At 42.1% G+C, this 23607-nt stretch overlaps 1 protein-coding gene across 1 annotated transcript in view; it reads left to right on the top strand.

Moving 5' to 3' along the window:
* The window catches only part of ptprdb (protein tyrosine phosphatase receptor type Db), a 155521-nt gene that overhangs the window by 118655 nt on the left and 13259 nt on the right, over positions 1-23607 (top strand). Inside the window, 20 exon segments of the mRNA XM_051946554.1 lie at positions 118-265; positions 401-549; positions 697-841; positions 1896-2198; positions 3435-3628; positions 5374-5400; positions 6081-6198; positions 6505-6735; positions 6738-7091; positions 7517-7611; positions 8254-8510; positions 11895-11988; positions 12775-12999; positions 13094-13254; positions 14458-14469; positions 15287-15399; positions 15496-15537; positions 16048-16145; positions 18071-18194; positions 20486-20661. Of these exon segments, the coding sequence (XP_051802514.1) occupies positions 118-265; positions 401-549; positions 697-841; positions 1896-2198; positions 3435-3628; positions 5374-5400; positions 6081-6198; positions 6505-6735; positions 6738-7091; positions 7517-7611; positions 8254-8510; positions 11895-11988; positions 12775-12999; positions 13094-13254; positions 14458-14469; positions 15287-15399; positions 15496-15537; positions 16048-16145; positions 18071-18194; positions 20486-20661 (3066 nt within the window).

Here is a 23607-nt window from a genome sequence, read left to right as displayed (position 1 = left end):
TTACTTTTTATTCATAAGAGATGACAGCCTGTGTTGTCTAGATGTGTAATACATGAGTGTGCATCTGGGCGTCTTCTTGCATTCACGCATTGTGTTATGTGCCTGTGTGTCGTGCAGTGGGAGAAGCAGATGGTGCGCAGCGCCAACTTCATCACCATCCAGGATTTGACTCCTAACAAGACTTATTATATCAGAGTGCTGGCCTTCACCTCTGTAGGAGACGGGCCCTTGTCACAGGATCTGCAGATTATAGCCAAGACTGGAGGTAAAACATGGGCAGCAATGGGAAGGGAAAGATATTCTTTTTGTGTGTGTGTATTAGACACAGATACCAGGAATACTAAAGAAAAATGCGAGCAGATGTCACTTTAGCTAATCTTGTTCTTCTTCAACTATGTAGTTCCATCACAACCTTCAGAATTTAAGGGTGAAGCCAAGTCTGAGACCAGTATCCTGTTGTCCTGGGTGGCCCCCACACCTCAGGGCGGCCCAGACAACCAGATCACAGGATATGAACTGGTTTACCGAAGGGCGGATGACTCAGAGGAGGTAAGGATGGAGGGACAGTTGGATTTGTAGTCAAAATGAACTGTTTTACTGGACTGCTAATTGAATTGATGATTGGATGGATGACAACAGAATAAATGATGAATGGATGAAGAGCAAAATTTAACTCTTTCCTCTGTGACCAAACAGAAGAAAGTGACCTTTGAGCCGACCGCCTCCTACCTACTGAAGAACCTGAAGCCCTTCTCCACCTACACCTTCCAGCTGGCTGCCAAAAGCAAAAACGGAATCGGGGCTTATACCAATGAAGTTTCCATTGACACACCGCAGACACGTAGGTCCAGTCGCACGCACTGCTGTGTGTGAATGGGTGTGTGTGTGTGTGTGTGTGTGTGTGTGTGTGTGTGTGTGTGTGTGTGTGTGTGTGTGTGTGTGTGTGTGATTGTGCGTGCGTGCGTGCGTGCGTGCGTGCGTGCGTGCGTGCGTGCGTGCGTGCGTGCGTGCGTGCGTGCGTGCGTGCGTGCGTGCGTGCGTGCGTGCGTGCGTGCGTGCGTGTGTTGGAGAGAAACAGGTCTCAGTTTTGACAGTGCAAATAATGAAATACACATTGACACTGAACCACAACTGCATAAAAGGCAAAATCAGAACTTCCTAAATTTATATGCCACCAAAGGATTTTGATGAGTTGCTTTCGTTGCTTTTTTGCACTGTCAAATAGGGGCCGTCATGAATTCAGACCTTTACTGACCTCAGAATTGATATTTCAACAAATGTAATACTGAATGTGATTTCCAGAACCTAACCTCAGAAACTGTTTTCCGCAAATATGGAGCAGTACCAAGCAATTCTCTGATGATTGACAGCAAAGCTTTATTTGTTGGCTACCAATCTGAGGTCTGTAAAAGATTCAGTAAAAACAAGGTAAGAAGCCAAAGGTTTGTAGATAGACATGAGAACTCCAACATGGATCACAGAGGCTTGAGTAGGCTGTCAGGACAAGTAAGTTATGGACAGGTATGTGTGTGTACTTCAGCTCTAGTCAGTGTTTTTGTGTTGCATTTCTTTTAAGTCATTCACTCGTTTTCATGAGTCAAACATTTCTGCCGAGCAGAAGTTGACACCCATCATTCAGTATCTTTGTTCAGCCATCTTGCTTTCTAGTCAAAGGGTCATTTTTCGTAAGAGCTTCTGTACGCCAGTGTTTTGTTTTCATTTTATGTTTCTTTGTCTTTTGTTCTCTGTCTCTCGTCTGCTCAATTTCATCCCCATTCCTTCACGGCAAACCTCACTTCCTCACCTCTCCACCCACCAATAACTACTTGCACACACAACCAAATAACATTTACCCAAACAACCCCTGCTGTGCTTCCTCAAAACTGGCCGATCAGTTCCTTCAGCACCTCCCCAGGACATCACATGCACCAGTCCCAGTTCTACCAGCATCCTGGTAAGTTGGGCTCCCCCTCCTCTGGAGTTTCAGAACGGCATCATTACGGGATACTCCATCCAGTACTCCACCACAGAAGGCAACAAAACGACTGAAAGGATTGATGGAATTCCTCCAGAAAGTTCTCCGTATCTCCTGGAATACCTTGAGAAATGGACTGAGTATGGCATAACAGTACGGGCATACACGGAAGCTGGGGAAGGACCAGAAAGTTTACAGCTGCTTATCCGCACCGAGGAAGATGGTATGTTCCCAAAAAGAAAAACAAAAAAAACACATGCCTCTCTTAGGATGGTTCGCCTCACTAACAGTGGCTCCCTCTAACTCACTAACATAGTTGTAATGAGCTCAAAGCACGCTAAACTAACGGAAAGCTTGTTCCACTGGCCAGTAAGGCATTTTGTCTGTCCTTGAGCTGCAGTCTAAACGGATGATGCATTTAAGAACCACTGTGAGACCCTCCATTTTTGCAAACCTCTCCTTTATTCCTTATAACCACCAAAATAACCTCCAACATCCGGAAATCTCCTGCTGCTCCCTCACCACTGCTTTTCTCTCGTCGACAGTTGCCCCCTTTTTCTCCAGCAGCCATTTTTATCCTCATTTTTACCAGTATCTTTTTTCCGCACCTTCCTCCTTTCTTCTGAAATCCCCTCTTTTTGGGAAAAGGGATTGTTGAGATTTTCTTGACTGAAAGGTAACAATATTCCCACTAACAATAGCAAGACAAACCCTTTGGCTGTATCTGTACCTCAGTCTCTCCTCACCTTGGCTTTTCTTACTGACCATCTGCCCTTCCGAATCCTTTCCAATTCCTTAATGGCTGTTTGGATATCTTTGAGCTGACTTTACTCAGTGTATTTCATTCGACCTCGAGCAGTTTGTGATATTTTTTCGTGATATTTTTGAAACTCATGCAAAATAGTCCTTCCTCACAATGTCTGCGCTAAGAAATTTTTCTGACTCCAGCGTTCTTCAGAGTGCTTGTACGTGGGTCAGTCAGATAGCAAGAGGGGGCTGGAGGTTTTTCATATTTTGATTTTGATTTTTTTTCTTTGTGGGAGAAGTGTAGTTCTTGGCAGCACGAGAAAGGTTTTTCTTGATAACAGTATTTTCTCTTTGACTGCTTGCCACTGTTTATCAGCCCCTGGCAACAAATCCTTTTCTATCTGCCATTCTTATCTTTCTCTGCATTTGCCTCTTATCTTCCACTGCTTTTTTCCTCCATGTTTTTCCTCAAGCACTCCCATTTTTTTCTTTTTTTACTATTTTGACTTTTTCACAGACATCAGAGCAGTTTGAAACTTTTTGAAAGGTTGTATTTTTCAAATTTTTTTCAGCTTTTTGATACACTTTTTCATCTTCCCTTGAAACCAATTATTTTTAAGCAAAAAAGTTCACTAAATGAAGGCCTTTACTTAAGAGGTTTGAGTGCCCATCATCTATGACCCTTGACCTATATCCCAAAATGCATTTTTAGTTCCAAGTGGTCCTCCGCGAGGGGTGGAGGCAGAGACTGTGAACGCCTCGGCTGTTAGGGTGAAATGGCGAGCACCGGCACCCGAACGGCAGCATGGTCAAGTCCGAGGCTACCAAGTCCATTATGTGAGGATGAATTACGGAGAACCTCAGGGTCAGCCCTCCATCAAGGACATCCTCATAGATGACTCACAGGTAACATGAACATATGAATTACAATCCTATGATTAAGCAAACTGTGTAAGGAACAAACTTATGGATGCCAAATAAAACCCTATGCATTATTATTTCTGAACAGCATTTAAGGCAATCAGCCACAACATTTCAACCACCTGTAATATTGTGTGGGTTAAGTAGGATCCCTTGGGGGGGGGAACTTGGTAGATAAGGCTTGTTCCAACGGATCCCACAGATGCTCGATGACATTGGGATCTAGGGACTTTGAGACATTGTGTTAAGCTCTTGGTTAGGTTCATCAAGCTGTTTCTCAGCCATTTTTGCAGTATTTTGAGACACATTGTCCTGCTGGTAGGGGTTTCCTTGATCAGAAACAGTGTTTAGGTGGATGGTACATGTCAAAGTGATCTCCACATAAATGTCAGGATCCAAGAATTCCCAAGAGAACATTGCATTGCTATCAAATGATCAACATATTTGCCTCCACTGTCTCTGGTTTAAATGTTGTGGCTGATCAGCATATATTTATACAGTCCTGTTGATTGTGAATTGTATCCATGTAAAAAAAAAAAAAGTGGAGATCTTTCCATGTATAGGCTTACCTGGACAAATTGTACAGATGCCAAAAACGTGATGCAGCCATCTGGTCACCACTGTTAATGAAATCTACACAAACACTACAACACACAATGCAGTAGTCTGGAGCAGCAATCTGTTACCGTCACTGTCAGCGTCCTCTCCACCAGATTAGTGAGCAGAACCCATCCCTAAGATTGTTTAAAGGATTTGCTGAGAGTCACATCTATCCATTAAATATGACGCTAATGCCAGCAGCCAGTAAGCTTAGCTTAGCGTCAATAATGGAAGCACCTCAAACACTCTTTGTATGGATGCTGTTTCCCCCAGCTTGTCCTAAGCTAAACTAACCAGCTGCAGGTTGTAGGTTAACATTTTGGAACCACACATCTCATCTGAGCCACATTAATGCCATATTGGAGTTTCTGTATTTACCAGTGCCCCTGTTTACAAGTTGCAATTACAACTGGCAAAGTCAAACGCTGATTCATTCCAGTGCCAGCTAAGGAAGCAAACTTGGATGCCTCATGTCAGCAAAAGTCCCTGTATATTGTCAGTTAATAAATGCAAAAAAAAAATCAAAAATATAGCTCTAGATTTAAGAATACATTCTTCAACTCCCACACATCCAGCTCTGCAGTACAGCAACCACCACTCACTCTTACACTGCAGACCTATGTAGCATGTTGCTGGTGTTTTTACCAAGCAAGTAGTCTTGCTAAATACTCTGACATTTTTTGAGTTGTTTGAGGATTAAAGAAATCTGTGTCTTTCTGATTTGTTTCATGATAAACATGGGAATCTCACCCATCATTACTGTTCCACCTACATGGTGTGATTACGGCATCCCTCTTGGCAAGAAAGCAAATCAGCATATTTCACAAAATCTTGATCTAGTCCTTCAATAAATGCTTAAGCTTAGTATTTACACGACTGCAGATCTGATCAGGATAAACAAGCTTGTTTCTCATTATTAAAGTAACATTTCGTCCTCATCCAGAACAAATTAAAGACCTATGTCAAGCCTTTGTTCCTTCTTATTACCGATAATTCCAACCAATATTTGTTTGACAGTAAAAGACACTTGACTGCAGAATTTGCAAATGAGGAAATATTTTAGATCATATGCTAATATCGTTTTAAAATGTGTGTTTCTCCCCCCTTATCTATACTGCTCCGTCGTACAGTGGGAATATGGCGACTCGACTGAATATGTGAGTAAACCTTTCCTTAACACTTTATTTGATAATAATAACAAAGCATGGAAAGTAGATGAGTCATATTTATGAGATAGTAGCTTCAAAATCTCCCCCTGAAGGAGCTCTCTTTTCCATTTCTGTCCTTTGTGTTGTCAAGGATTTTAATAAAGGATCCTGGAAAAACACAAAGATAAAGATGAGTCATTTCGGGGTATCGCCAAAATATTTTTGATTATTTATGTGATATATCTCCAGGCCAAGAAATGAAGGAAATAATATATTTAGTGTGTAGATGGAGACAAATTCGAAAGAGTTATGAGTGTCTGTGTAGTTAAATGTTATTATGTGGTTATTATGAACATTTCCATCTCTTATAATCTGATCAACTTGTGTAAAATTCTTGGTTTTGTTGACATAATCACAAACCGTATCACCAGTACATATCCTAAAAGCAGCAGTTGCATGAGCTATAAAAGAAGGGGAAAAGCAATGTTTGTGTATAAATGAGCTCAATAACTCCATGTACTAGAACACTGTTAGACAAAGAAATCACATGTTGTACCACATGAAGACTGCACCTTTTTGTCTCATTTTGACTAGCATTTTGACCTTGTATGTTTTCTTAATTAATGTGCTAAACTGCCTTTTAGCCTAAGGGCACGCAAAAGTTGTTTACAAAGCTTTTTGATCTGCAGGAGGTGGTGCTCGGAGACCTGAAGGCAGACACCTCCTACTCTGTATCAGTGGGGGCTTACACCGCCAAGGGTGATGGTGCTCGCAGCAAACCTGTTAGTGTGTGCACCGCCATGCCATGTAAGTTTGTGTACACAAACATACAGAAAGGCACAGAGCTTAAAAGAAACACACACAGTGCACATAACTGGTAATGATCTTTGAGACTTTGGCATCGCTAATGTTCATTAGAGGCCATTAAATCACTGACTTGGCCAAATCTCACTCTGTCACACCTTGCTGTGCCCGTGAAAAGCCAGTCATTTGGTGCCATATTAATCATATTCTGCAGTTTTCCTTGAGGTTATGAATAATGTGCTTTGTAATTACCCTCTAATTATCATCATTCTCTCTCTCGTTTTCTTCCTGTTTCCTTTTTTTTTCTAGTGCCCGAGAAACCCAAACTGATGGTGAGTGCCACTGATTCAGGTACTGCTCTGCTTCAGTGGTACCCAGCTCCCAACCCACCAACCCCACTCCTGGGGTACCGCCTCACCTTCGGCCGTGTCGACGTCCTTCCCTTCACCGTGGTGGAATTTCCCACAAAGGAAAACCGCTACACTGCCCAGGATATTTACAAGGGAGCTAACTATGTGTTCAGACTCTCTGCCCGTAACAAATGGGCTACGGAGAGGAGGCCATAAAAGAGGTGACCACTCCTGAAGATGCACCAAGTGGATACCCAGAAAATATTATCTCAGAGGAGGCTTCTGCCAACTCGCTTTGGCTGGCATGGAAATCAGTCCCACTAGTTGAGCAAAATGGGAAAATTACGAAATACTCTGTGTTGTACAAGGATATAAACAGTCGAGGAAATGCCTCTGAGGTTGTGGTGCCCACTCCAAAGTCGAGTGTTTTGTTGGAAGGTCTGAGTGCCGATACTGTGTATGATGTCAGGGTGTGTGCGTTCACAGCTGTCGGTCCGGGGCCCTACAGCCCAAGTGTCCAGTTTAGGACGCAGCGGTTAGACCAAGGTAGGATCACACTCACATTCTAAACAACCCATCTTCATTGCTCAGGATGCAAAACATGCCTCCTAACAGCATATTTCAGCCTATATTTTGCAAGCAAAGTCACACATGCGCACACACACACCGACGCACAACATCTGGTGGCAGCATCCTAAGTGTCCTTTTCATTGTCTTGTCACTGTAGCCTTAGACCCAACATCCCTTTCCCAAAGCAAGGTAAGAGTCTTGGGTCTTGGGCGAGTATCCCTGTCCAATCACGCTAACTGTGTATTGATGAGAGCAAGTAGTTAGTATGAGCCTGGTACTAGAGAATGATACACAGGTAAGACCATTGTGGTTGGTTCAGTGGACTGAATAATAAAAGACTGTGGAATCTTATTCAAGTTTTTTGTTTCTCTCTTTTTTTTTTTTATTCTTTTGTGCTTTAGTTTTTGCCACCAACTTCAGAGTAAAGGCAGCCATGAAAAACTCTGTGTTGCTGTCCTGGGAGATCCGAGACAAGAACCCTGCTCAGCCATTCACAGTAAGAAGATTTCTGTTGTATAAAGAGTTAGCTAGTAGGTGCAAAAATTGTCATTCAAAGAATAGCCAGATCTCGAAGGGTGTAACAAGACAAGCTGGTTCTACATAAATGGCTGGGATAAAAAAAAAAAAAGCAGAAAAAACTGAATCTCCATGTTTTGCAATCATTTACATGATACAGCCACTATTATCCTATTTCAAACTGTTCATTGGCTATAAAGCTATGAAGCTCCACTCCTCTAGTTAATAAAAGCTGGTGCAAGCCAGCAAAATTGATTAAAGATTAAACCTTGAGATACTGTCGAACCTTTAGCACCCAGTTGCCGCAATCTGCATCAAAAATCTTTCCATCTATGAGTCATATCTTAGTTAAACCTGGAAACACAAATGTTTCACTCATATTTTCAGATTTAATGTGAATTGCAGAGGTGGATTCACGGCTATAGATTTTCTAAGGACATCATTATTTGCGTTGTCCGTTGTAAATAAGCATTCATAAACTGAAAAATCACTGAACCGGGTACCAAGTTACAACATGTATACATATGCTTCAAACCATGCCTGAAGTTTTAGTGTAAGCTACTGAATCTATGGCGGGATTAGGCTTACTATTTAGACACTTGAAATGCATTTGTGTTTCTAGATCCTGTATGGAAAGGGTCAGTCCGTGGAAGTGGACGGCAAGCAGACCCAGAAGCTGATCACTGGCTTGGAGCCGGACACTCAGTACTCTTTTCTGCTCACCAACCGGGCAAACAGCGCTGGGGGTCTGCAGCACCGCGTCACCGCCACCACCGCTCCAGACATCCTGAAAACCAAACCCACTGTGGTGGGGAAGACCAACGCAGACGGCATGGTGACTGTGCAGCTCCCAACTGTGCAGACCACAGCAAAAGTCAGGTACTGATGTTTCAAGGAATGTGAGGAGAGTAAGAGTGAATGATCTGGATTGCGGTAATGATCTGATGTGAAGGTTTTAAATAGTAACCTGTGCAGAATTTGCTCCAATTAAGCTGTTGTCAGAGTAATTGTTCTATAGAGTATTTGAGCTATTTTCACTGCTTCCTCCTGCTGTTGATTTTCATTTATTGGTCTATCAGGAGGGATTTCTCCAAGCTGGCAGCAAAGCAAGTCTGAGAACTCCCACAGCAGGCCAAAGGAGAGCACAAAGCTGATCATTTCATCTGCTTTTTGTAACCAAGAACAAATATAGATACAAAGTAGAATCAGTCTGACATGTTTAAAGAGCAGGATGAATCACTCCACTGCTGCATGTTCTCACAGCTATTTTCTCATACTCTGTCTCTGCACATCAGAAGTGTTTTGGAGTGGGTTTTTTTCCTAAAGAGGTTTTTACTATTTCAGTGTCAAGCGTCCATCCCAACTTACACACCCTGATCTCAAATAGTAACACAAATTGTAATCACCTGGATGCAGAAATCACCCTATCAGCATTTCACTCTATCTGCATTGATCAAATGCAAAAATCTAAAGATTTAGCTACATGCTCTGTCATATTGCTTGTTATATCAACTATAGAGCAGTATGCTTGGAGAATTTTGATGTCTGTGCTCTCAACACTTAGTAGTTGCTTATGGTCTGACGGTTTCTGAAAAATTCCCTACTCGAGATGTTGTTGTTTTTGTTCTTGTGTGTGGTTTCCATATATTGGCCTGTTTCCCCAGCAGAAGCCACATTGTTTAGATTTACCAACGCTCCACAGCAGCTGCTACTCCTACTGCAGAATACTGTATTAATGTAGTGTATTCAGTAATTCTCAAAAGTGGAAGATTTAAAAAAAAGCCTCAAGTTTGGGGAAATTAGCTTATTAATTTTCTGAGGGTTAGATGAGAAGATCAGTACCACTCTCATGTGTGCACGGTAAATATGAAGCTATTGCCAATGCCAACAGCGAGTAGCACTTGAAATAGTTAGCCTGTCTCTGTCTAGAGGTAGCCTAAACTTACATTCAGTAATTAAACAACTGGGTTCAGATTTTAAGCTAACAAAGAAAAAAGGATACAACAAATTCTGAAAATGCTGTGAACTCTTCAACTTTCAAGAACTTTATTGTGTCGTAAACATATTTTAAGAATTTTTTTCTGCACATTTGTGAAAGTTTTCAGACCCAATTCTGTACTTTGTACAAATTTTATTGTAGGCAATTACAGCTTCGAGTCTTCTTTGACAAGTATGATTTTTGCCCACGTTTCACTGCAGTCATTCTTTCTTCAGTTAACTAGTTTCTCTGTCCATGATAGCATGATGTTGCCACCACCATGCTTCACTGTAGAGAATGTTATTGCCCAAAATATGAGCAGGCTTGGTTTTGCTGACAAAGTGTATAGAAGTTAGCCTAGACATGCTACACCCATGTTTCTGACGGCACAAGGGTCTAGGGAAGCTCGACAGGGAGGGAGGCGGGCTAAAAGGTTGTCTATCAAATCCCTCTGCAGCAATTGGGTAGGTATACAACCAATCAACGCAACGAATAGGCTGACGTGGTTCCGAGAGCACCGGCGGATTGTGGCTAAGTCCCATTAGCTTCCCAACCAGCGGAGCCGCGGAGCCAACTGGTATATTAAGGATTTGCCATATCCCGTCGGCATAAGTCCAAATACGTCTTTCTTCTCAATGAAACACTTAAGTGCCGTCCTTTGTTTATCTTTCAAGTTGAATTTTAGCTTCAAATCTTTAAGGGCTGTGGCCAAAGCCGAGTCGAAAGATAACTGTTTATTGTGCGCCGGTTGTTTCTGTCAGAATCGTCACGCCTCTGTCGTCACTTCGTTACGCCCGCCTTCTGACTCTACACTTCATGGTGATTGGTCCGGCCACTTTTAGGAGAATCCAGCCTCGAGCCTTATGGAGGGTAACTAGACCCACCCTGGCAGAGAATTAAATTCGTTGCCGTGGGTTGTCTAGCGCGGCTAGGCTATATAGAAGTCTGATCAAAGAGCAAAATTTTTGTCAAATCAAATCAGAGAATTTTTTCCTCATGCTTTCTGAGTCTTTTAAATACCATTTGTTTTATTCAAGAGCACATGATAGCCCACATCTGTCTACCTGCTTTACTATAAAGGCCTGCTTGATGAAGTACTGCAGAGATGGTCATCCTTCCTAACAGTTCTCCCATCTCTGCAAAGGACTTCTGAACCTCTGTTCAAGTAGTTGCTGGTTTCTTGGTCACCTCCCTGGCCAAGACCCTTCCTACCACATTTCCCAGATTGGCTAGACAGCCATCTCTAGGATGAGTCCTGGTGGTTCCAACCTTCTTCCATTTCACAATTATTGAGGCCACTGTGCTCCTGGGAACATTCAAAGTGGTTTTATATCACCCTGATCTATGCCTTGCCGCAATCTTATTGTAGTAGTCTTCACAGAGTTCCTTGGACTTCATGACTTGTCTTTGTCTAGACATGCGGTTGAATTTTAGAGCCTTATGTACGTACTGGACACATTTAGGGTAACCAGGTGCATCGCTTTATGTGGGACTGCTCAGCATTTTTATCCCTTGTCCAAGGTCACATATATTAAGACAGAGTCTTGCATTTTTATTGGCTTTAGTTTTTAAAAGTCCACCCTCCAGGACAGATGTTTTTCTAAAATCTGGCTTTCATCCAGTAGCTGTGCAGAAAACAGGGAAGGTTGTCAAAGACTGGGAAACTACTTATAACTGGGTAAAGCCAGTCGAAGGCAATTCTCACAGAGTTTTTCTTGGCATTTTTTTCATTCTTTTTTCTTTTTTTCAATATCCCACTCAAACCCTTTGCCCCGTGTTTGGTTTGTTGTGTTCTCGTCAGCTTCGACACATCTCAAGTATAATTAAAGCAACCAAGATGCACCTGACCACGATTTGGAGTGCCACAACAAAGGGTCTGAATACTTTTGTACACAAAATATTTCAATTTTTTAATAAATTTTTTATTAAAGTGTTTGAGTTTGGAGTCATTCGCAAAAGGAAAGTCTTACACATTTTGAAGTAAATCTACAGCACAATGAAGTGTAGGGAAATGTTTTTTTTTTACTTTTGACTGCTTTCTCATTTCCAGTCTTAGCCATACTTACCTACTGCAGCCTGCAGCTTTACTTTTGCCATGCAGGCACAAGATTACTATCAATATTCTCATCTAACTCTATCCATGAGGGCCACTATGCATTTTTCACAAAAATTTTGAAATATTCCCGCAAATGTTAGTATGTTTTTGCAGAGACTGAAAGGTTGACAAAGTGTGTAGTTTGTGGTTTATGTCCTCAGGTCTGATCCCAGTGCATGCTGTGTTTCAGAGGTTACTATGTGGTGGTGGTGCCGCTGAAGAAACAGAGAGGAGGGAAGTTCCTGAATCCCTGGGAGGAGCCCGATCAGATGAACTTGGATGAGGTGAGACACATAAACAGGCAAAATAAAGAGCTTGTTAAAAAGTCATACTGATATAAAGGGAATGGTGATGTTGATTGGGGTGGTGGAGGTGATTACTGTTAAACATGATTGAAAATGAGACATGCAAATACATTTTAAAATTGTATAAGCACAGGGGTATTTTGCTGCTGTTGCGTCAGCCTATTTCTGTCATATTGTGTATTATGAACAGTAGTTCCACAAGGCTTTTTCCTTCATTTTTACCCTAAAATTCCACTCCCTGACTGCACCACCTCATTATGCAGCTCTGAAAGCACATTGATGTGTGTGAGATTCGTTTCAATAGAGTTTTTATGGTGCCCACTGTCTCAGTGGATAAATGTGGCACCATTCAGCTGATGAAGACGTTTGTGCTTAGGTGATAATGCTCTGTACAGCCCATTGTTCCTTTACTGATGAGGGTTTTTGTGTGGGGTAAAATGATCAAAACTGCCCTTCTTTTCCAAGGTGATTTTTCATGTGAAAACTCAGGAATACAACGTCCACATATTAAGGAAATTGTAGCAATTTAGGGAAAAGATACTGCAATTAGAGAATGATGACAACATTACATGCTGTACCAAAAGCATTCAGTTGTCAAATTGATGATGCACTTTGTTTGACCTTGAAGAAAATTACAACCAACAACCACATTTCTCATTTTCTGTTTGGATTTTGCCTTTGTGTCCATTCTGTCTATTTTCTCCTCCTCTTCCTCTCTCCTGTTTATCTCCCTGTTGACCCATTCTCTGTCGCCTTTCCTTTCAGCTCCTCAAAGAGATCAACAGAACCAGTATCAGTCGTGCCCTTCGTATCCGCAGACAGGCAGGTCAGTCGGATCCCAGGGCCTACGTCACAGCTCATTTCAAGACCCTCCCCATGGAGTTCACATTAGGTGACGGCCGAAACTATGGCGACTTCCGCAACCGTCCACTGCAAAATGGCCAGGAGTATGTTTTCTTTGTGCTCGCACTGCTAGACCTCTCTGAGAATGTGAGTGCAAACAACAACGCACAGTTCGACCATCTAAGTCCAGTGTTTTCACAATTTTTATGTGAAAATGCATAAAAACCGTGTCTTTCTGCAGACCATGTACGCTACAAGCCCTTATTCTGACCCCGTGACCTCATCGGACGTGGATCCTCAGCCAATCGTTGATGAGGAAGAGGGGCTGTTGTGGGTGGTGGGTCCTGTACTGGCTGTGATCTTCATCGTCTGCATCGTCATCGCCATTCTACTCTTCAAGAGGTAACGACAATGTGATGGAGGCGGAGAAGCGAAAACTGTTCAGTAAGGCATTTGATTGGTGAGAGAAAGGGCAAGGAAATCAAAAAGAGAGGGTGAAAGATTAAGAGTTTCGGCGAATAGAGACAAAGAAAAATAATTGAAAAGGCTGCTTAACAACAGACGCTCGAAAGGGATTTACTTATTTTCATTACATATTTGACTTTTTGCTTCCCAGTGTGCTCAGTTCAAACGATTTTTTGGCAGAATTGTACATTCCACATAATTTTATTATATTGCTTGTCTTTGGTTTTTACTGTGTTGTCTTAAGCAGCAGTTCTCAGACCGCCTTTCACAGAGCAAAGTCACACACAGGTTATAATTCTTCGCATTAGTTATCTGAACTCTTGGTTTTAGGGGGAATTTAGATTATACGTCCAACTGTCTGTTCCGCTAAACGTCGAGCCGGTTGGTCCATTATGGGTTTGAATATTTAAAGAGCATACAGCGCTAACATTGTTATATTTATTGCTTTTCTGCACTGCTTTGGGGTAGACAATTATCATCTCTATCTGCTTGTCTATTATAGTAATCATAGCTGAGTTTAGCTCACAGGTTGTCACAGAAATTTGTGGGAGCTTTTCTCTATGATCTGTATTTGAACCCATATGCGGAGAGAAACATCCGTTAACATAAGAGATCGGGGAAGATAACATTATCAGCCATTAGCATTATTCATGATAATCATCTCATCTTCTGGCTAGAGGTTTGTTAATGCTCATGAATAACCACTGTGACTGATGCAGCATGGCAAAATTATTAACCTTGATGGTAATAATGTGAGGCTCATAAGCCCTGGAGTGTAACCTGTCGGCGATCTCCAGTCAGTAATGCCTCACTTGTCGTTAAGTTGCACTTTGAGCCGTGTTTCCAGTGTGTCATTAAGCACCAGGTGTCACAGCGCGAGGGTGCTGGGTTATAATATGTATGCAGGGTTGTGTTGAAAAGTGTTTTTGTTCTTCGATTCACACCCGATGTTGATCTTTATGTTTACAGAAGATGCTGTTTTGCTTATCTAACATCGTAATAAGAAACTGATTTGCTTAAAGGAGAAGGAGAGACTGATGGGTTCAGCATTGCTTTAGTTCCTGATGTTTTTTGATTGGACACTAATGGTATTCATTCTTGTCTGTCCTTTTATCTGCGTGTCTTCCTGTCTGGATCAAGCAAACCTGACAGGTAAACAAACACTGCTTATTACCATTTCTTCTGTCCTACAGGGACATTTTCCTTGAAAAGCCTTTGCAAATAGAGCTATAAAAATAGATAGGATTGTATATTAGCCTAAATATTCTAGCTGAGTTATATCGTTCATCCAGTTCCGTTTATTGCGCTGGACAAAGATAGTGGGCAGAGAAAGTATTTGTAATAATTAAGACTGAACAAGGACAGGCATGTAGATTCTCAGTCATCCAGGTCATGGTGTTCCTGCATGCTTCAGTGTAAAGCAACGCCACATTTCTTCTTTTTTTCATTTCATCTCTCTTTCATCTCTCGTCCTCAAAACTGAGGAAACCTCTCAGATGAGAGGTGAAACATTTTCGAGAACCAGAAACAAAAATCCATTTGCTTTTTCACCAAAGCACTTAGGAAAGACAACAGCCCTGCACTGGTTTCTTCATGTCACTGATTAAAAAATAAAGAATAGTCTCACAGGTTTCTCTGTGAAAAAAACAAACAGCCACCCACCATCATCACAGACAATCAGCAGGTCATTTTCATACAAAAATCTGCAACACTATCCCAGCAGTCAGCCAAAGCTCTGGTCACATTTGAAACAGAAATAACCTGAGATTTACAGCTATACCTGTAAATGTCTAAGGAACGGCGCTTTCCAAAGTTTATTTACTCACTTAATTCTGATCTATTTCTTTCAACTCAAATTCCATAGTTTGGTTTTAGATATTAATTTCCAAGTCCCAATTTTCCCTGGATCCATTTTCATGCTAGATATTTTAACTACATCAGGTTGAGATAATTGTGTCTGGTGTTGCAGAAAAAGGGCCGAGGCTGAAGGAAGGAAGGGCAGTTTTCCCTGCAGCAAAGCCATGTCCTCCCACCATCCCACCGATCCAGTGGAGCTACGCAGAATCAACTTCCAGACTCCAGGTAGATTGGAGACTAACACATATCAACATACACACGATATGTAGTTGGTGTTAGCTGTGTTGATGAGATTAACCATGGTGTTGTTTCCCTTTTCAGCCTACCGTGTATCAGTGTACCGCGGTTATCGGCGTTTGTCAAGTTAGTTGGTCTTAGTCCACCGTAGATCTTGTTTCTCTCCACTGCCATTGTTTCTCCATTACTATGTTTTCTTTCTTTCTTTCTTTCCCCCATCTTCATGCTAACTAACCTTCCATTCCATATAGGATGAAGCTGCTTGAATTGACAACATTTCATCAAATGCCTCTGGAATACTTCCTTAAACATTCCCAAAAAACAGTCATGCTAAATTTTTAACTGCCTGTGTCATAGTCTTTTTTTATCTTCACCAACAGTGTGCATATACTCTGAGGACATGTTATTGTGCCTCAGTAACTTCCTGAACACGCACATTGTTCTTTCTGTCTGCCTGGAGAGAAAATGGTCACTTAACAAAAAAAAAACCCACTTCCATTTGCTTTCGCCGCTGACCATGGACAGAACACTAAACAACACCTCCTTTGAGAATCCTAACTCTTAACATTTTCCTCCGAAAGACTTCAGTTGTACGTGTATCAAAACGGCCTCTTTTTCTGTTTCTATGCTCGGCAGGCATGGCAAGTCACCCGCCCATTCCCATCTCTGAGCTGGCAGATCACATTGAACGCCTCAAGGCTAACGACAATCTCAAGTTCTCTCAAGAGTACGAGGTAGGAATGCTGATTATCTGTCCTTGAAAATCTCCAACTCTGAAAAAAATCATCTAGTTTTGATGCAGTCACACTCATCCGTATATCGTCGACTTGTGATTTCTTTGCTCGGTTTCAATTTCAGTGACGTGTGCTGGAGATTTCGCGTCACATAGCCTTCATAGAACGATACAAGATAAAGCACACTTTCCTCTCCCTGCTGTCTTGTTGTTATCTATACAAATATAAGAGGAAAATTGAAATTGCAAGCTCAAAGAGTGCTTGCTTACAGCCAGATGGTTATCAAGCCTTCATTTCTACGCTCGGGTGGAGAAAGAGGAGATAGAAAATAAAGAGGAGGCAGCCACAGAGAGCAGAGTCACCAAGAGATACAGGAAACAAATATTCTCTGCAGAAAAAACATCTTCTTGATTAGTTTCCCTCAACTTGCCGCACAGTTAATGTAAAGCAAAAAAAATAGAATCTACTAGGAGATAACGCTGCGTCTGAACTTGGTGTGCTGAACTGTGGCACTCAATATAAAACACATCAGTAGAAATATTTCCCAACATGCTGGTTGTGTAGAAAATAGTGCTCGCATCACAATGAGTTCCGCAGAGAGCTGTTGAAAGAGTAAAAATGTTTTCCACGCAAAAAAAAGAGAAAAAAAACCTATTTAGACCAAGGGGCCTCTGGGTGAAGGGGACATAAGGCTCTAATTGGCTACTCCAAAATAGAGACAAATTGTGTGTGACAGATATACAAATACAGAAAAAGACAAGGACACATTATGCAAAAAGTAGAAAAGCAGAACGTGGATGTTTTAGGGGGAGAAAAGTATTGCGAGAGGGGATAAAGGAGGGAAGAGACAGTGAGGGAGAAGCTGTATGTAATTGTGGTGTGAGCTGGAACCAGTCTGTTGAGCCTCACATTCTCTCTGCATGACTGTGTGCTTTGTTCGGTACTGAACCCTTAACGAAGGAACAAGAGAGATGGATGGAACGGGGACTGAGGGAAAGAGAGAGGCCAGAAATGATTGCGGTGTGATAATCAGACACACATGATGTTGGAGGGGGGGAAAGCAGCCTTTAACTCACACACACATATCCAGTACCACTCCTGTCCATCCTCCCCCCACCCTCAACCAAACCATAATTATGCGTCGTAAAATATTCAGAATTGCTAAATTGCTCTGGCTCTCTCTTCTTCATCCCTCTCCATTGACAGCCCCATAATGACCTCATGTCTGCCTCTCCCAGCTAACAGCAATGGTTACACTGTAATTACCCTCCAGGAACTTAATGTGTTGGTCTAACACAACCGTCCTCTCTCTCTCCCAGTGGAATTTATTGTGCTTTTATCATCTTTCCTTGGTAGCTAGTTTCTCTGTTGAAAGTGGAAAGTCTTTCTTGAAAGGGGATATCATACATGCCCGTCTTCCTTTCCAACGTCAATAATGCCTCGTTAATTTTCAATTTGTAGTCGGTTTCTCTTGGTGGGGGTATACTGCAGGGAAGCTGGACAATGCTTTTCAGCTCGTGGAATTGTCGAAGTCTTTCTTTTCTCGGTGCCAAATCCTGCATTTAGTGAATTTCCAGTCGTACTGCTTGGAACTTATGTATAATACCACGAGAGAATCAAAAATACTGTACACACAGTAGTTGTGTATCATATCTTACAACTCCACAGGCATTCAAAACTGTTTATTAGTTCTCATATTCTTTCTAATAAATTGATCTTAACATTTTAAAGCAGCATTTACTGTAAACACAAGAACTTTTTTATACATGCCATAACAATTTCTTAGAATACAGTGATTTTGACACACTGTACACTAGTATGACCATCTGAAAACCACTTATCCAAGCCACCAGAAAATGCAAAGCTATTATAACTTTTTGCTGATGTTTGTTCTTTGCTCTAATACTCACTTTTGTGTCTTGTAGTCCGTCGACCCCGGTCAGCAGTTCACATGGGAGAACTCCAACTTGGAGGTCAACAAACCAAAGAACCGCTATGCTAACGTCATTGCCTATGATCACTCGAGGGTTATTCTCTCCAGCATTGAGGGTAAGGAAATGAGGCCATTTTGGTCACTTCCTCACTTGTTTAAAGGGCTGTTTGAGGTTTATGACTTGGTTGCAGAGCTGGGGTAAGGATCTCGACTGGGCATGAAGTTGTGATGGTTGAGGTTGGGGTTGGAGCTCAGGGCATGCATTATGTCACCACGTTGTCACAAATTTAGCAGTCCATACATGTGTGTTTGAGTGTATATATTTATATGAGTTTGTGTATGAGAGCTTTTTATCCATGACAGGATGGGATATTAATAACCCAATGATGTGTGTTACTGGCACTTCCTATACAGTACAGCAACAGACCAACTTCTTTCCCCCACTGTGGCTCAACATCCTACAAATGATTTGATCTCTTGATCATTTTAATATCTGAGGAGATAAATCATGCTCACAGAGAGACTATTTCCGATATGTTCACGGTGCACCAATTTCATTGGATTTGGTCTTTTAGAACGGCCTAAAACAAGAATATAAAATAGTCTCAGTCCTGCTCTTAGTGTGCATTTTGAAGCGCACTCACCCACCTCAGCTGGGAAAGACCTGAGGCAGAGAAACTGGCAGCTCCAATGTGAAGAGAGGAAGGCAGTGGGAGGCCAAGCCCAAACAGATGAGCCTTATCTGGGTAGAGCATGTGTGAGCAGCCCTACCACCCCCGCCTGTCCTGGAGCCCTGGCTGTCTGTCTTTCTTCCAGCTTAGAAAACGCATATACTCATGAGCGTGTCCAAACACACAAGAACACACAGTCGCACACGCACATAAATACTCTGCTGTAGATCTAAAACACATGCCCAGGATGTGCACAAGCACAGATATGCACTTTTGCTCCCAGTCTCTTCCACACATTCATGAACACACACTTTCTGCCAAGCCAGTGCAGCCACCAAGCGACTGGAAATGTGTGTGTGTGTGTGTGTGTGTGTGTGTGTGTGTGTGTGTGTGTGTGTGTGTGTGTGTGTGTGTGTGTTTTATCTGTACAGTGCTTCTGTTGTAGTCGCTTGCAATAAAGTTGTAGCACATCAAAGCATTTAGGCAAGCTGTCGTTTAGAGACTGAGGTTGATAAACATATGCTAGAAGCTCCTCTTACCGCCTGTCCCATCCCATTTAAAGTAAGTTTTATAAACACCTTGTACTGCTCTGTCATTTCAGTGTGTGTCCCTGTGGTGTGTGTGTGTGTGTGTGTGTGTGTGTGTGTGTGTGTGTGTGTGTGTGTGTGTGTGTGTGTGTGTGTGTGTGTGTGTGTGTGTGATGTTGGCTTGGGGTTTTACAACTGTATGGAACTGAGTCATACTCATAAAAATAATCTGCTCAAAGAGAATCGTCTGTAGGAGTTTCTTCCTGTTGGGGTTCTACTGTTTTCTCATTGATTTCTAGATTTTTTTTAAACGTAAACTGTTATCAGACGACTCAAAAGGACTTTTGTGTCCCACTTCGGCAGAATCGGGTCACTGCTGAATGTACGCTTGCACGTCTGAGTGTACGTCTGTGTGTGTACTTTGGGTGTTTTGGTGTATGTGTGCATGTTTGAGCTGTGACTCAGTGATTTTTGGGATTATGGTATTAGGCCCTAGATGAGCAGGCCTGATCCTAAATCAAACACACACACACGGTCTCTCACATCACACACACACACACACACACACACACACACACACACACACACACACACACACACACACACACACACACGCACACATACACAATCCCTTCCAGGACAAGCAGTGTCAGCCGAGTCTTACACAGAGACGGCCTTACAGTCATATTGCCATTCAAAGCGACACATCCAGAGTATACTCAGATTAGGCCCCATGATCGTCTTAGCATGTATTATAAAACAAGACGGCTGAACAATCCAACACCAAAGGACGCTGGGCCCTGCGAAAACATTAATCTCCGTGCCATGACCTCAGTTGATCCTCACCCTTTATTACTTGGACATAAACCTGCTTTCACGGCAGCAGACTTGAAATAATCCACGTAGATTATTTCACCACGAAACAGAATTAAAATCAGGTTCATCTGCAAAGGAAATTACAACGGACAGTGAATGTTTGGGTGCGATCGCTGCATTCATCAAAACCATAATGCAGCAGACAGACTTGAAATAATGCAGGATTTCAGCAACACTTGCATCTTTTTCATCCGTTTCTCTCTGCTTGTCCTTCCTTTTCTTTCCTGCGGCAATTAATCATCATCCTCAATCTGCACATCTGTCTTTCTTTTCATTCCCCCCACCCCCACCCCACCCTTCATGACTCCTACTTTTTTTCCCCCGATATTGCAGGTGTCCCTGGCAGTGACTACATCAACGCTAACTATATTGATGGCTACCGCCGTCAGAATGCCTATATTGCCACTCAGGGCTCCCTCCCTGAGACCTTCGGGGACTTCTGGAGGATGGTCTGGGAACAGCACACAGCCAACATCATCATGATGACCAAGCTGGAAGAGAAGTCAAGGGTAAGTAAATGGGAACCATGGGAGTATGGAGCAATGAGTACAGGACAGGACAGCACTATTCCACCACATGCATGGCAAAAAATGTAATAAAGAGAGCATCAGCGACAAGGGAAGCAAGGAGGATAGTTTAGTAGTTGGCAAAAAGCTAGCTATATGGACAGACTACAGTAGGTTGCAACTGAGTAAGATAGATGATGTGGATTATTATTGTAAGACTGGAGCAATGACAGATAGCAACAGAGTAGGATGGGGTGAGCTATAGTAGTATAAAGTCAACAGAAGTAGATACCTTTTAAGAGATGTTGGGGTTGAAATAAAGTTACTTGCATAGCCTGCATGACATATCAGTGCATTATTTCTTCTGGTTTCTGTGGAAATGTTTCTCTCAGCAGCCCTCAGAGCAGCAATCAACTGGGCGTTCCACTGACAGTGACTAATCCATAACTGCTACTGTTAGAATAGGACAGGACAGGCTATCATTCAGTACCACAAGTTACGTGATGAACACCTTCTTTTGTTAACCTGAAGAATGAGGTAAAGACAGAAAGATAGGATGAAGGAGTATTAGAGCGAACACAGTGAGTGTGATTAAAAACGGTAAGGATAGAGGTGAGTAGGACAGGATCATTATTGTAGATTAAAGTGAAGCGAAGTGACAGGGATATAGTACAGTGAGATTACAGCTGAAGGATAAGTTGAGTTGACAGCAGTGAGGAGGTGCAGGACCAAGCTGGGCAGGGCAGAACAGGAAAGGACAAGAGAGGATGTTGATTTTTTTTTTTTTTTAATTTAAATTGTTTTAACGATGGATGGATTCAACAGAACAGTACAAAAAACTAGAGGAAATGTGAGGACGAGCTGAGATGTAGAAGAAAAATACAAGAATAAACCAAAAAGCATCAACAGTCGGTATGATGAGTAAGCTAAAGGTACGCTGGTTAGGGAGAAGTCCGAGTGGACGTGTAGAATAGCGTGAGGATGCATGCGATAGATCAGAATAGAATATAGTAGAATAGCATAGATTGGTGAGCAAGACCTGGGGGAGTTACAAGTACAGCTAAATTGGGGTAGGTAATGAATTAGAAAATCATTTGGCTTCAAGGCATTTTGCTGTTGTTAACAGAATATGCGCTCGAGTAAAAATCCAATGTAATGAGAATGTCATGTTAGAATAAAATGAACAAGAATGGCTTGAGGTATGAATCATGATTAAGTGCTAACCAATTATGTCCAGAGCCCTTTTCAGAAAATGATCCTTTCTTCCCATCTGTGCTTCTTTTCCTATTAACCTGTGCCTTGTGTTAAAACTCTGTTTCCTTTTCAACTTTTTACAACTCTCTCTGTTGTGTCTGTTTGACCCTCAGATGCCCTCTTATTTCTTCTCTAAGGCAAGACCTCTCTTTCTCTCCTTTGCTAATCCCTTTTAATATGCAACCTCACCTCACATGGTTTTCTCCTTACCTTTTTTATCTCTATTCAGTGTCTTTTTTCCCGCTGTTTACCCTTTTCTTTTAATCAATAGCCAGGGCATTGAGTGAGAATGCAGAATTGTTTTCAGCTCACCACAAGACTTTCATAGTTAACTTGGTCTGAAATGGGTTTTATTGTAACCGCGGCAGTTCAGAAACAGTGCACATTAGTGTCTACAGTTTGCATGATCACACCCACAAGTTTTTTTTTCCTCCTTTGCAGTGCTGTAACTATGTAGTATTTTGAGTAGCCATTTAAAAACACATTCTTTACTCTCTGGCTACATTATGATGAACAGTTGTGTGATTTTTTTTGTTTGTTTTGTTTTTGAGTGAGCTGCTACTGTGTTGACTGTCAGTATTCTCCAGGTCATGAAATATCGAAGTGCTAAATTGAACTTACTTGAGCTTCTTCACAATGTTTCACTTCTCATCCCAAAAGGCAGAAGTGAAGAAGCCTTTTGGATGAGAGGTGAAACCCGTAAATAAACTCGAGCAAGTCTCCGGTTTTCTTCTTTTTACCACTTAGATTTCACAGCTACTGTCTTGTAAACATGAGAAATATTTAGTTTGTGAAAGCCCATTTAGCTTTAAATCCTTTAAATTCAATAAGATGGTTACATTATGCAATGGAAGCACTCAATTTGAACATATTTAGCTGTTTATTATCTGCCCACTACCTCTCTATCTACTGTTTGAGGGAGAAGTGGGCTGCTTGTTGGAGAAAATGATTTAATCTCATTTAACACCTCTCAACATTATGCCATGATGTGTTTACGCATTAACAACACAGATGATCACAGATGGTCCCACTGTGGAAATCTTGCCAGTATCCTTCCTTTTAGTACCAATCAAACCACGCAAGAGCAGGGCACGGTTATGCTGTTAGCCCATAAATCAATGGATAATAAAGTCTTCACACCAGGCATTTTCTGCGATCCTGTTTAGTGTCTGGCAGTGTGTAGCCCCCCTGCTTGGACAACCAAGCCTGTCCCCACAGTGTCTCAAGGTCTGGTGGGAAAACAACAGTTGAAAAGCTGTAATTACAGCCTGAACGTACCGGGCCAAAACGCATAATCCCCAGTCTGGAGCAGTGGAATGCAGAGCAAGCTGAGCTGAGCTCCCTGCTGTCTTTGATGTGAGGACTGGAGGGATCAGCACATAACATTTGGTTTGGCCTGATTCTGCCAAGGCCCTCCTCCTCCCCTTTCATCTCCTCTGGGATTTTCTCCTCTCTCCTCTGTGGTCTCTGAGGCTGAGCTGAAGAACTACAAATATGACCTCCCGATACAGGGGAACTGTAGGTGTTGGGATGTAGGGATGCTGGGATTTGGTGTGCTGCGAGTAGTTTTGTAGAGATTTACGAGGGTGGAATGTGGGGCGATGTACAGCATCAAATATGTGAAGGCTGAACTTAAGGCATCACTTGGAGGTTCTGAAGGCTGTGGTGGATCCTTGTGAGAGACCACCAATCTAT

Source organism: Acanthochromis polyacanthus, chromosome 3 (assembly GCF_021347895.1).
Source record: "Acanthochromis polyacanthus isolate Apoly-LR-REF ecotype Palm Island chromosome 3, KAUST_Apoly_ChrSc, whole genome shotgun sequence".
Classification (NCBI taxonomy): Eukaryota; Metazoa; Chordata; class Actinopteri; family Pomacentridae; genus Acanthochromis; species Acanthochromis polyacanthus.
The sequence above is the reverse complement of the archived record's forward strand: the minus strand, read 5'-3'. Positions and strand labels throughout refer to the sequence as shown.